The following is a 14,338-nucleotide window of genomic DNA, read 5'->3' as shown; positions in this document are numbered from 1 at the left end:
AAAATGATTGAAATCTGGATGCAATTAGCACACTGAGTGACTGGACCAACAGTAACAGGAGAGGGTGTGATCTGAGTGCAATGACCTGAAAGATAAAAGAAAGGAACACAAAGTAGAAGCCATTCTAATATAAGGACAGCAGGTGAAAAAAACAAAAACACATTTGGACATTAACAAAATTTTATTGAAATGTTATACATAAAACTTTAGTTGTTGCTCTTTTTTAAATTCAGCTAAACAAATATTTATATATTGTATATTTTATAAAAAGAAACATTTCAAACATTCTTAAATATTAATATTTCTTATTTACAATTCAAAACAGTACATGAAATAATAACAGTAACAATGCAAATCCAATCATAGAAATGTTACAAAACATAAGTTTGTTTTTTATTTGTTTCCATTTGAAAATTGCCGAGCTGATATTTCCAGGACTTTAGCAAGGATACAAAGTAGTATGTGGAGCTGCTCTACATTCAAACAGGAACGTGAGGTGCGTTCAACTCAACTTTTTGTGTGTTAGTTACAGTTTCTGACCTGTCATCCAAACCTCTTTTTTCACATTAGTTATCTTTCAAGTTGTTTTTAGATAGTCTGAAGTACAATACCTCACTGAACATAAAACATGTAAAAACCTTTAAAATGCACCATGAAGCTTTATTTTACAAGTACAGCTGAACGCACCTCAAGCTCAGTAAGGTCACTGTTTTCTAAAGGGGACAGGGTCGAGGAGAGAAGGCGCATGTTGTGTGTTTGTGTGTATGAAAAAAATGCACTGTATGTATTTGTTTGTTTGTGTCTGTTAGTGTGTAAGCCGAGAGGGGTCCATTCTGCACATGGAGTCTCGAAAACCAAAACCAAACAGAAACTAACAGTCCAGCGGCCTGGCTTCTAACTGTAGATAGTCAACGTTCAACCACAGGACTACAGACTATCACAACCACAGTCTACACACTTCTTCTTCCCTTGTTTTCTCTACACTCACCATCAGTCACAATTCCACGATTTCCAGAATGAGGCTCAAACTGGCACTCCGAAGACATTCAGGGGAAAAATTGTCCTTCTACTAATGAGGCTATTGGCCGTTCAGTAGGCGCTGTGCCGTTCCGTTCCTGGCTGTCTTGTGTGAGGAATCTGAAGGAGGAAAATAAACAAAATAAAACTCAAAAAGAGGGTAAAGACAGCCGTTTGGTAACAGGGTGGATTTTGCATAGACTGGGATGTGAGGTGGGGGAAAAGTGGATTAAGCGTGTAGAAACAAAGCTTGATGTCTTTCACGGAGGATTTTGATGACATGACATACCAGTCTTAGACAGAGTGGACAGAGAGCTGGCAGAAAGAGATGAAACACTGGCAGCAGCAAGAACACGTTTTTGCAGCTGTAATGAGAGGAGGAGTAGGAAAAAGCATAGAGACAACACAGACACTGATGTTCAAAATGTGTGAAAGTGCAAAATGACTTAAAACAATGCATAAGAAGAGATGACACCCGTTAAGCCATGGAAATGATGGGACACTTAATGGCATAGTGAGACCTGCTCATTCATGATGGCCGACAGCTCAGTCAGCATGTCCCTGTAGTGAGCCCTCATCTCCTCCTGGTACTCCAGCTGGTCCTCCTTGATCAGTCGCTCGTTCACATCCAGAGCCTGACCGCAGGCTTCTGCAAACTGCCTGCAGGAGGCAAACAAGGACGTACTTAATGCAAGGTGATAAAAGAAGCAATGAATTATGTGACTCATTTCATGCTTATCACATGGTAGAAGTTAAAACACGTTCTTGTATTGATCAGGATTACACATATATATATATATATATATATATATATATATCCATGTATTTGACAAAGTCTGACTTACATTTCACGTCAATAAAATGTATAAAAATGTTAATTTACCCAAAACTTCGCCTTAAACTATCTCTTATTTTAAATTTAAATCATTACCAACATTGATTTAGCTCCAGAAGCCATACTTTGTAAATGTGTTATTCTTTAAAAAATTGATTTAACATAAAAACAAGCCAGCAGAACATGATATAAAGCACAATGAGAGTGGTGTTTACAGTTCAGTATTAAAATTAGAAGTTTATAATTTAGGCAAAAATTGTTTCTACTCTCCTCCTGTGGCATTTTAAAAGACATGTGCTAATGTTTCCAAAGCAACTGGATCTTAAAATTATAGAGGCAAAACTACATAGTTCATGTATCCTTTTTTTTTTCATTCCGATTACAAACCTACTATGAGAGTAGGGAACATGATTGTGTACAGTTTTGGCCTGTGCATTAAATCCTACCTGAAGATCTCCTTGAGCAGTTTGACCTGGTTGTCTGGATATTTCTTTGCATTCTTTTCCTCTAAAAACGCTCTGGCGTACGCCATAGGCCCTGCATTCACCTGCAATGGAAATAACAAGTTAGCCAAAAAAAACCCACCTCAATTTATTACAGTCTGCAATACAGAAGAACCCTTACCTTGACACTGACGCTACCCTGTAGCTTCAGCTGGAGCCGGATCATGTCCACCTCCTCCATGTTGCACAGCTGGTTGAGCTCAGAGACTTTACGGGACATCTCATCAATGGCGACCTCGATCGGGTTCATTGATGTGCTCTGCTGTTCTACCACCTGGATACGCTTCTTCAGGTAGGGGAAGCTGGAACTCGCTAAAGAAAACGATTAAAACTGTGGTAAGGACAAAAAAAAAAATGTACTTAAGACAACAGTTTTCTTTACAGGATTTGATATTTACTGGTCAGTATGGTGCGTCTCTTGCACTGTTCCTCCACGTCTCCGTGTTTCTTTCCCGACAGAGTGAACGGCGTCTCAAACACAAAGCGGTTGATGTTGTGATGCCTCTCAAAATCTGTCCTCTTTTCCTGCTGTTCTTTCTCATCAAAGTAGGGGACAACGTACGTCACCTGAATGTAGGCAAACTTGGGGTCCAGGTCTTTGGGGTTTACCTGATTTCGAAGGAATGTTAAGAAAGCATTGGTGAATATTTGGGCGAAATTATACTTAAAAAAAAATGCATTTCAGCAATAAAGTAAGGCAAGGCAAACCATTCATTTCTTTGTTAACTACCTTATTTGAGTCCTGAATCATCTTGACATTATCAGCTCCAAACTTGTCCGAGTAGAGTTTGAGTAATCTCTGAGAGATTTCTGAAAGTCCTGTCAGCTTCGGCTCTTTGTATATGAACTCTTTGCTCTCCTCCTCCTCAAAGAAACCCTGTGAGAACACACACACACAGCCACACACCAATCAACAGAGGATATTTCATGTGCAGTACTGGAGTTGTTACGTTCTCCTGCAACACACTGTACACATGTCAGTGTGATTTTACGTTTCCCCCCTTGTGGTCATAGGCCATAATCAGTGTTAGAACAACTCAGTCCGGACAGCGTGTCAGTGTTAAGTGCTGGATGGGAAGAGGTGGGAGGTCGTTTTCAAAGCAGCATTGAAGTAATGTGTCACATGTGTATATATTCCTGTCCAAGGTGGCTCTTTGACTTCTCAATGTTCAGGGGGGGGGGGACAACATCATCATTGGAAGATTATTAGGAGTAAAATGGACCACAGCAAGCTTGACACAAACCCCATCATGGGTATGAGCAGTCAGTGTTAATAGTAGTAGAAGGAGAAGAGAGGTAAACGTGGTTAGCTCTGAGGAGAATGGAAAAACAAAGATATCCAAAACTTACCGCAATCTTGATACAAAATATGATAAAACAAAACAAAAAAAAAGACAGGAAAGAGCAGACAGAAAAATTAAGAACGAAGACTCAGTCAAATAAACCTGCTCTCCTTACCTTTCCATATCCGTGCCTCACTAACAAGACTGCAAGGTCTGTCTTTTCCCTACATGTTCTGAGTACTGAGACAAAATAATCACCCGGCTTTTTAAACTCCATCTTCCTTCCAGGGTTCTGAAAAGCTCTGCATTAAAAAAAAAACAACACTATCCCTTAATTAACCAACAGGGAACTGTGTCAGGGATCCATGTTCTTAAAAACAAAGCGCAGGAATTAAAGATAAACTAGGACACAACTCCCCCGTAACACTGAATATGCTTTTCAATACCTTAACAGAGACAATTCAACCAAAGAACAAAACGAGATTCATTTTCCCACAAAGCCTGGGTGGCACTGATCTTTGTGATAACGTTGGTGTAATTGAGAGAGTGGTATAGAAATATCAACCTTCCATCTTTGTTTTGAGACAGTCAAACTATTAATAAAACACGTTTAAAGAAAACAGCGGCAGAGACTGTCTCTAAAAGAAGTAACACTGTTTATAAAGAGGGGTATGTCTGTTATGTACCAAAGTGGGGAAAAAGTTAATATTGGAGATTTGAATGCGTTTAAAAAAAATTCTAAATCCATCAGACTAAAGGCATAAAAAGCTTTGCACAAACAAGATATATTACATCTGTTTATATTAATGTTGTTGGGTACCAGTTTTGGCGGTCAGCTGAAGATCTGTAAATGAGCAGTCATGACCTGAGGCTCACCTGTCCATAGAAAGCCACACGGTAGTAACGCCCAAAGAGCCGCTTCTCAGCATTCACCACCTCAGTCACCTTCAGATAGGAGCGGTGGATGTCATAGTACAGCTCCGACAGCCTCTGTGGACACACCCCCCAAAAAGAAAAAAAAAAAAAAAAAACCCACACGTGTGAGGTTAAACGTAGCCCTGTAAGCACTCGCTTTCAAAGAACACAAGGATGTTTATGTGTACCTTGAAATCCCGGCGTTTTTCAAAGACAGCAATCACAGGTTTGTTGATGTCAGCGATGAGCTCGTGTCTCTCCGACTTCCACAGATAGTCCACACACAGCTCAAGCTGCTCCACCAGGGTGTCCTACACAGAATGGAAAGTTATAACACCTTCTCCCTCGGGCAACATATATGACCACTTTATTGAACATGAACTTTTCATTTCTTTGTCTGACCTCAGTATAGGGTGTGTCTTGTGTACCAGTGTCTTCCTTCATGGCTCCCTCCTCCTTCACGTTTGGGCTGATGCACATGAACGCCGCCCAGCCCATAGAGAACGACGCTGGGGTTTCAAACAAGCAAAAGTGCAATCAGGAAGTAATTCCATACATAAACACAGCCCATAAAGGTCCAATAATACCTTGCTTGTTTGATTTCAAATCTCTAAACGTCCAACATGTTCGTCCTGGCATTAAAATACAAGAGGTTTTTACCTTTGCTTACACACTCAAACAGACAAAACATCAAACGTGAGCGTGCGTCATATCAGACCTCAGTGACACTGAACATCTTATCCAGGGAGGTTTGAGCAAACAGTTCAGACAGTGACAGCAGGAAGTGATAACTTGACACAGGTTCATACCTCTAAGGCAAGAACAGTGGTTGTCAAACTGCAACTGCATGGTGCAATATACAGAGAATGTTTTTTTATCCAACAATCAAGTGGTTAAGTATTATCTCTCCATCTCTGTGATCTTAACTTCCCCCCCCCACCCGGCAGGCCCACGGCGCACACACTCACTGTCTTGTTCTCGGGAGGTAGTTAGTAAGGAGCTACAGTTAAAGACAGGGCTTTCTTCAGGGGACACACTGGACATCCCGGCCTTGTCTGCTCTCCAGTAGCCTGTTTGGTAGGAGCGAGGAGGAGGAGGAGGAGGAGGAGGTTTACAAACCACTTGCTTTTGCCTTTTTGCGCTCGAGGAAAAGGCTTACAGTAATCAGACGAGAAGCGTGCATGCAATGGGAGCTTTTTTTGGACACGTGCCGAGTGCTCAAAGTGCTTGTGAAAGGACAGAAACATGCCGTGATCTCAAGGAGGGAGCATGCACACATAAGGACGGACTGATTTGCAGAACAGCGAAACAGCACTATCGAAGGCTCAACTTCTTCTATACTTTGTGAATGAGGCTGACAGTCTGATGTTAAGATAGATCAATTCTACAAAAAGGCCGCATAGGAAACCGTGATAATGTCCCATGAGTGCCTCACTTATTTTCACCATACACACAGCCCATTTCAGTACATTGCTCTTTTAGGCAGACACATAGACCCTCATGATGATATAAAGTAATGATGTTTGGAAATATATCCAAACATATGCAAAAATATCATCCGGTTAGCAATTACAAGATGCAAGCTGTGTTAGCAGTGTCCATAGCTACGATGCAATGGCAGAGTTAGGAGTGGAGATGGCTAAACTGCATTGATCATGTTAGCATTGACCATAGCAAAGACGAAATGACGACGAAATGTATTTGCAAGGAGCATGTAATCAGACAGAATGAGAGATGTGCTGTCTGACAAAGGATAGCTGTGAAGAAGTGACCGTGTCAGCTAAAGATGTGCTCACTGCAGAAGCAATGTTTCAGCCCTGGGTACACACATAAACCATGCTGTGTGGACTGTGTGGATTTACCTCTCCTCTTTAGTGACTCAGCTATCAGGGCTGAGATGTGGATGTAGCACATGGCGGCCTGAGGGAGGGTCAGAAGAATTCTGATTAAAATATAACGTCAAACGCCAAACGACAGTTTCAGGTTTGGAACGGGAAAGAAACCAAAAATGTCGAATGTTTTGTCACCTCTGAGAGATCGCCGTTGCGGACATGGATCTTGGCCATGCTCTCCAGCCAGGTGCGCCGCAGCTCGGGGGTGCTGGCGTATGAGTTGGCCAGACTGTACTGAAGGTCAACCAGCATCTCTGGATCCTTCTCATGCTCCTTCATTTGAGCTGTGGCCATCAGGACCGTCCTGATCCTTTTGGTCAGGTCCTTCACCTCAGCAGGGAATGAAGTGTTCTGTAGAAGAAGCGTGAAGTATTTTTAGTAGGATGACACAAATCCTCATCGTTGATAATTAAGCTGCGATGTACTGTAACCCAACCTTGAGTGGTGCATCTCCGTTGGCAAAATTATTGATGATAGCCAGGGACTGCTGAAACCTTGAGCCTCCAATGCCGGCATCCGCTATCAGCTGGCTCACTGCCTTTATAACCTGAAATGGAAAGACGACGATTAGGAAGTTGTGATCATAGAATCTATGAAACATGGATGTAGTCTCAGTGAGGTGAAGCAGGATTTAGAAGCCCAACAATGGCGGCCGTCATGTTGAAAAAGCTGTGTCAACCTAACTTTTCCACAATCTAGAAACAGGCAGAGAGGTGGAGCACAGGCAAATCTTTAACACGTCTGCCCATCACATTAATTCCGCCCCTAATTATATCCATTGTGTGCCAATAAAGACATAAACTATTCGGACCAACATTTTTTTTCTTTACCAGGCTAAAAATACGTTTATTTTTTCTTTTTATCATGGTGTGTGTTTAAAGTGGATCAAGTGGAGGAAGTGCAGTTTTTTGCACTTTTTCAACAACCGAGATTGCTACTTGATCACGATTAACAGAATACACATTGGTGATACAATGAATTTGTACACTGACCTGCAGATGTGAGCGGACGATTGATTTGCCCTTTGTAAACTCAAAGTTTTTCCTCATGAAGAAATACAGCAGGGCAGCAGCCTCTGTCTGGGTGGAGCTGGATCGATGGTTACAGCACTTGAGGATCTCATAGCAAAGACAGCCACACAGGTCTGCCTTACCCTGGAAGAATGAATTGGGGAACTACAGGAAGAGACGAGGGTTAAAAAAAACAACAACCCGTAATCTTCTATTGAGATGTTAACTTGAAATGTTTGATGCACCTTTTGCACAAAGAGCCTGAGTGCAGCAAAGACGTGTCGTAGCGTGGCTGTTGATTGGTTGATCTGAAAGAAGAGGAAGTAGGTGTCCAGCACCTTCTTCATCAGTGAATTTTGTCCTTCATCCAGCAACAGCTGCTTCTGTATGGACACATGTAAGAAGGAAAAAGCAGAAAAAAACCAAAACATTTTATTATCAAAGTTTTCAAAGGACTCTTTTCTTCTGATTAATCTAGACACCACTTAACATGTCAAATTAAAGAGGCATAACTGTAGCCATCACATGGCAGTAGAGTACTATTGACTCATCCTGAGGTTGTGGGTAGAATAAGTGCATGGTAAGAAATTCTGGCACACTTATACAAACAATGCGATTGGACAAAAATCCTCCTTCAGAATCACGGAGAGAAGAATTAAAAGATTTTTAAAAAGCCCCTGTTTGTTTTCATTCTAACAAGTATTCATTACTATAGGGACAGTTTTGTTATAATATACCCCTACAGTAACAGACAAGGGCAACTGACCTGTTATGGAGGTTACATAGAAAAAAGTTGCAAATTCCAAAACAAAACTCACTTAAATAGAAAGAATTGGCTGCAAAAAGCCAAAACAACTGTAATGAAATCAAATATACTTCAAATACTAAATGAAACCTGATTTAAAAAGGAATTTATTGGGAACCAGTTGACTTATCATTCAGTTTGTGCACCCAATGTACAGAAGTTATTGTGGACGACCCGGGTTGAATCTGAACTTAGAACTTTAAAAAATCTTACGTTGTGATATTATGAAACACACGGTAATATTAATCAAAAATGAACCACATAAATAGTTTCTTACAGCTCTTAGCATGAATCTAAATAAATAACATTTTATGTCTTCATTGTCAAAAAGGTGAAAAAGCACAGACCTTATGATGGTGCACAAAGAGCTCGAGTACATCCAGCACAGTGAGGGACACCTCGGTGGACAAGTTGGCCTCGACATCTGTGGGACTCAAGTTGTCCCCCTCCTGAATGCTACCATCTGGAAACAGAATTAGAAAAAAAATAACACATATCCATCACAGCTACTTTGCAGTGATGGCTGTCAACATGCATCACTGTTTGTTTTTTTACCTGTCTCCATCATCTGCAGCAGCTTGGGGTTGGTGAGAGCGTTTTTGCCCCTGATGATTGGCATAGTTTGGGAGCGAGCATGACGGTGACCATCGCCTCCAGATGACGCCATCCTGGGGGCAACAGCAGCGAGGATCAATCACAGTTCTCACACGTATTATCAGCACCTGGTTAAGTACACTGTGGCCAAACAACTGTGGCACCTAGTACACAATCAAAGCCAACTGTCTCTAAGGATTTTGTCTGAAGGACATGTTGTTAACAGGAGTGTATTTACACTCGGGAGAACATACAGTGACTGGTGTACGACACAAACTCTGCAGGTAAGATGCGGTGCATGCTGAGAACACATTCACAGTCTACGTCACGGAAACACAGTGCTTACATCAAAATGATTGGACAAAGGACAAGGACATGTTTGTCAAACTCCATGTGTGGTAGGTTGCATCTGAACTTAGGTTTCTTGTTATTAAAAAAAAAATCAATTTCAATAACATTTGCATTAGCATTAATAACAATTTTAGTAACCAAAGACTCTTGTTTCTCAAAGCAACTCCATCATCTTGGCCAAGGCTGAGGAGGGTGATTACCATTGTGGGAAGAGGCTTGAGTGCTGGGAGGACTGGGAGGGGTGGTTAGAGCCCCTCAGGGTGCCATTGGCCTGGGTGGACTGGGCCAGCTTTACTGCCGCCGCTAGCTTCCTGTTCATGAGCCAATCACATCAAAGCTAACATTAGTGAGTTTAGTTGTTTAGTGTTCATCAAGATTGTCATGTATTAGCTGTATAACTGAATGCTACCATTTACTTGAGCACTTCGACAATCAACACTAACTGAACTAAAAGTGAAAATGTCAACACTTTGCAATACAGCTTTTTTTTTTTTTTTTGTGCATTTTTGTGACCGTGTGACATATTTATAGTAAATAGGTCTATTGATAAACCATACATAATAAATGATTCATATGTTAGCTGGGAGTTTTAACTATTGAGGAGCTACTATTTGATATCTCAAGAACTACTTTTAGGGTTTGTGAGTAATCGTTTAACTTGTAAAAAAAAACAAAAACGTATTGCTTGTTGCATTTATATTGAAGATATAGTCAATTATTTTGGAAACTTTTCAGGATTGGATAATTGATATTAAATAAAGTCAAAATGTGTTGGTAGATATCATCAGCTATGTATGTACATATCCAAAATAGGTTGTTTATATGTGACATGACACAAATGCGTCTGATGAATGAAGTCTACAGTGGATAATTACATTTTCTACTACTCAAGTTTCTTATTCAATATTGAAGAAATCAACCTGTCGATATCTGTGACTGTTATTTTGAAAGTTAAAAAAAAGCATTGTAGCACATCAAAACCGTTTCAGAGATAAGTCAAATCAATATTAGAGTAAGTGAAACTAAACTAATAACAGTCAGCCCAACAGATTAAATGTTAAAGGGCTTTCCGGAGTAGGTCACACTGTGCTCCTGCAAAGCTAAATGTAAGCTAAAAGCATTCATGATCCTCAATTTGACCCGGAGGCTTCAGAGCAGATAAAGGAAGAGTTAGGGGCGGTCAGCCAGATGGAAAGGTTAGTGGTGTAGCAGAGTCAATGGATTTAGATTGCAGTTAGTGTAATAGCGTGTGAATGTTTTATCAAGTCATGTTCGAGTGTTAGTGGAGTGCAGACACTGGAGGTCAGCATTCATTTACAGATGAGCAAAAAGAAGATATGTCAGCTTACTCGGTGGATCTCAACAAACAGATGTTCAACATGTTGTGCTCATATGACGCTTAATTCAAGCTTTATGAGAAAAGACAGACACTCAACACGACCTATGCCGAGCCAATTAATGAACTAATGACAGTCAATCATGCAGAGCAACAAGTGGAGTCAAAAAAACAAACAAACAAAAACAAACATGCAACACCAACCATCAAATTTGGAAGGAGCAAACACAACTAACACAAAGAAACATCACACATTCCCTGTATGTTTGCAATCCGTGTCAATATAAAGAGGGTTACATGACGTAACAAAACCAATGGTTTGCAGTCAAACTGACTTCCATTAACAGCTGCAGCTGTTGCATTTGGGGCGGGGGGGTGTTCTCAGTTATGGACACTACAACAGCACAGCTGAACATGGAGAAGACATTACTGATTATTTGTTTGGATCACGATGTGTTTATTATGCATGTGCACGAAGCATTTCTCTGTCTATGCTTTAGTCTGAATGTGGCTTCATTTAAGGAGGTGAGTCACCCTGCAACAACAAACAAACTGCAGCATTTTCCAGTGTACTAAAGGTACAAATGGTTTTTACTCATCTACTTCTTAGTAGTATAAGTGTCAGTGTTTCCAATAACAGCTAAACACTTCTCACAAGAGCTTTACAATTCAAAAAATGTAAAAAATTAAAATACAATGCTTCCAGACGCCTAAATCACTGAACTGTCGTCTGGCTGACTTCCTAGCTGGCTGCCTTGGCTTCACACTGCTAGTGTAATTCATTACTACTGAACTCCAGCGAGCACCCACTCTGACTCAGCCAGGCATCAAAGAGCTAACAGAGAGAGACACTGAGACAGACACAGGCGTAAGACTGTGAATCCCCTATGGCCCTGGTATTACAGACGAATGTTAAGTAGCTAGCAGCCCCAGACAGGATCAACTACGTCTGAGAGCGCTAGCTAGGCCTGCAGCTATCTTTATTCTGTTAATGCCTCTACATACAGAAAAGCAGAGTGTACTGCCTGCCTTTTGTTGGCTTACATCTCAGCATCTTACTGCTGAAAGGAAAAAGAGGGCTAATTTAATTAGCTGGGAGGAACCAGAAGATGGAGGAGTCTAGCTGTGCCAATGGCTCAGCTCCAGTAAGAGCATACACACACACATCACCCCCATCCTTTCCTTGCCAACTACTACAGTACAATATCCAGCAGAGCTTTTCTCTCAGCAGCCAGATCCAGGAGTTTCACCTCCCCCTCTTTTCCATTTTCTCCCCGTCTTTACCTCTCCCTCGTCTTGAGGCTCATCCCTGAGTGTGCACACGCATGCAGAACGCATATTAGTATTTCTGCCTGACTGTGTCTGGCTCATTTATTTGTGTGTGTGTGTGTGTGTTTTGCACACGTGTCTGCATTGCTGCATTAATGATATGTGTGCATTCATGTGTGTGTTTGATTATATGAATTATGTAGCAGTGGGTGGGGGAGTTACGACCTTTGACTGCAGATGGTATGTTAAGTTAACGAGTGTTTTCATATCGCCACCTTTACAATAAATGCACGTGAACAAGGCTCAATCCCTCTGTTTGTTTACAGGAGATTAAAAGCAGCGAGGACTCACCTGGCTATGTGGCGTTTTCCGAGGAACCTGAAGTGCTGCAGACAAAGCCTGCGGAAAATGAACGCATAAATATCTGGGTGAAAGCTGAAGGTTTGATTGGATTTTCTGTGTTTTTTGGTTAAAACACAGGATAAATGTTGCCCATGAGATGAAACAGTTCTGAAATGGTATTGTCTAGATGCCGAGACGAAGAGGAGACACAGGCAGTTAATTAGACGGGCTGTTCACGAGATGAGACGCTCTCATTGGATTTACTGTTTTCTACTCTCTTGCTCGCTGTCTTGTCTTTTATCTGTTCCCTTCTGGCTACATTATCCAACTTCTACTCTTCTCATTCCCCCGTCTCACAGACACAGTATCGCCAGTTGTCTTTAAAAAAAAAAAAAAAAGGAGCTGTGGAAACACTTGATGAAGAAAGAGTAGCACTCACTCCAGAATGTTGAAGAAGTCTGAAATCTCCTGGTGAACGGCCCGGTGCCAGTAGGACACAAGCACATCTGTAAACAGGTGAGAGAGGACATCATGTCAGGCAGAGTGGATTTATGAAGGTTCCAGTGAAAACCAGGTCACTTTTATACTGAGATGTAAAAAGACCAATTTGTAGAGTTTTTAACATTTTTTAACAGCAAAATAAAAATAATAAATAAAAAATCTTCTGGGGATAGTCTTATAATGAATATGTAAGATGATACATAGTGAGTGTGTGACTGCTCACAATACTTGAGTGTGTGATTTCCTACCCTCAGAAATGGTTTTCATGATGTGCAAAAAGCACATGAGGAGGCTCCGGGTCTCTGCCTGGTCCAGCTTGTCACAACGAGAACCGTAACCAATGAGGGACTGCGGCCGAGCAAACTAGGAAATCACACCCAGAAAGAAACCAATTTACAGTCATGTGTAATTTCAGGGTGGTAGATTCAGTAATGTTGACAGTATTTATTTTTTTTTAGAAGTAAATTCTTTCAGGCCAACAAATAACACACAAGGAAAAAGGTTTCAGTAACTCCCTGCCAGAATTGTTTACATTTCTGTACAGTCAATATGAACAGACCATCATTTGTTGAATACAAGGAATTCACCATTTTTACATTGAATATAAAGTAGCAATTTCTTTTACAAAGGTTCTGGCAGCTGTCAGAGGAATGGCTGGTAGTCATAGAAGTTTCTTTGTCTTTGCATAACCATTCAACAAAATGTATACGTTGTTAAGAAATGCTTATGGGAGGGAACCACAAAACTCAAAATACACACAAATACGTAAGAAGCACATAGAACACATAGACATTAACAACGCCATTTGTGTCACGTTCGTAACAGAAGGTAATGACAGTTTTTCTTATGCTTTAAACTTTTCTCTTTTCCTACCTTCTCACACCCGTCCATCTTCTCACTGTTCCTGTCGCTGTTGCTGGGGTTTGAGTCCACGCTGATCAGAGAACCCCGAGAGTCCGCCTGGTTAGCCGAGGCAACTGCCAGGGAAGAGAAGGCTGGTGAAGCAAGTTGAAGGGGAGAGGGGGAGGGGAGTCAGCATCAATGCCACTTTTTTTTTTTTTTTTTTTACACCTTTTTATACAAACAGTGGATAGACGGATGCACACAAATACAATGCTACCTGTAATGGAGTTGAGTACTTCTTTGGAAAAGGAGGCATCTACAGAGTTGCCATGACGGGTAACAGGAATCACTCCTGCAGCCACACCCCCTCCCACACTGAGGTCATCTCGAGAGCCCTGGTAGGAAGACGCACAGGGAACTGAATTATTCAACAGCAAACAAAAAATAAAAAAAATAAATAAATAAATAGTGAAGATGTTTGGTTTTACCGATTTTAACTTTAAATTCTTGTCGAGAATATAGACCATACTTCACATCCACAAGCGAGGGCCACACAAGCCTAAGGCACTTTTCTCAGAATATTTAACTCTTGACTGAAAATATCCAGATATTGATGTTCATTTAAAATTGAAAGAAAACATTTAAAGAAAGAGTTAAGGTGACACATTTATTTCTGCAATTCCAGCTCAAACTGCAGCATCAAATACAAGTTTTATTGGTGAACAAAAGCTTGTAAATAGTTTGACCAAACTAAAAATCAAAGTTGAGAGACAAACAACTTCTACTACTCAGCAAGAGCACAGATGTTAAGTGCTACTGACTAAGTCTGTGCTTCAAAAAAA

At 40.8% G+C, this 14,338-nt stretch overlaps 1 protein-coding gene across 11 annotated transcripts in view; it reads right to left on the bottom strand.

The window, feature by feature from the left end:
• Positions 1–162: 162 nt before the first annotated feature.
• Positions 163–14,338, bottom strand: part of dock10 (dedicator of cytokinesis 10) — a 59,275-nt gene continuing 45,099 nt past the window's right edge. For 5 of the 11 annotated variants that reach the window (XM_079354942.1, XM_079354939.1, XM_079354937.1 and 2 more), the window contains 24 exons: positions 13,774–13,891; positions 13,527–13,648; positions 12,902–13,016; positions 12,592–12,658; positions 12,162–12,209; positions 9,406–9,516; positions 8,816–8,928; positions 8,608–8,723; positions 7,701–7,838; positions 7,438–7,620; positions 6,882–6,992; positions 6,581–6,796; positions 6,416–6,473; positions 5,522–5,623; positions 4,956–5,062; positions 4,742–4,864; positions 4,515–4,628; positions 3,086–3,232; positions 2,754–2,964; positions 2,477–2,667; positions 2,299–2,399; positions 1,539–1,677; positions 1,307–1,382; positions 163–1,137 (listed from right to left, as the gene is read on the bottom strand). In XM_079354942.1, coding sequence (XP_079211068.1) covers positions 1,079–1,137; positions 1,307–1,382; positions 1,539–1,677; positions 2,299–2,399; positions 2,477–2,667; positions 2,754–2,964; positions 3,086–3,232; positions 4,515–4,628; positions 4,742–4,864; positions 4,956–5,062; positions 5,522–5,623; positions 6,416–6,473; positions 6,581–6,796; positions 6,882–6,992; positions 7,438–7,620; positions 7,701–7,838; positions 8,608–8,723; positions 8,816–8,928; positions 9,406–9,516; positions 12,162–12,209; positions 12,592–12,658; positions 12,902–13,016; positions 13,527–13,648; positions 13,774–13,891 — 2,886 coding nt within the window. In that variant the 3' untranslated portion in view covers positions 163–1,078. The remainder of the gene's footprint in view (positions 1,138–1,306; positions 1,383–1,538; positions 1,678–2,298; positions 2,400–2,476; positions 2,668–2,753; positions 2,965–3,085; positions 3,233–4,514; positions 4,629–4,741; positions 4,865–4,955; positions 5,063–5,521; positions 5,624–6,415; positions 6,474–6,580; positions 6,797–6,881; positions 6,993–7,437; positions 7,621–7,700; positions 7,839–8,607; positions 8,724–8,815; positions 8,929–9,405; positions 9,517–12,161; positions 12,210–12,591; positions 12,659–12,901; positions 13,017–13,526; positions 13,649–13,773; positions 13,892–14,338) is intronic. The other 6 variants (XM_079354947.1, XM_079354944.1, XM_079354938.1 and 3 more) reach the window with 4 other exon arrangements.

The sequence above is a fragment of the Symphodus melops genome (assembly GCF_947650265.1).
Source record: "Symphodus melops genome assembly, chromosome: 10".
NCBI classification, from domain to species: domain Eukaryota; kingdom Metazoa; phylum Chordata; class Actinopteri; order Labriformes; family Labridae; genus Symphodus; species Symphodus melops.
Note: the sequence above shows the minus strand (reverse complement) of the source record. Positions and strands in the feature narration are given on the sequence as shown.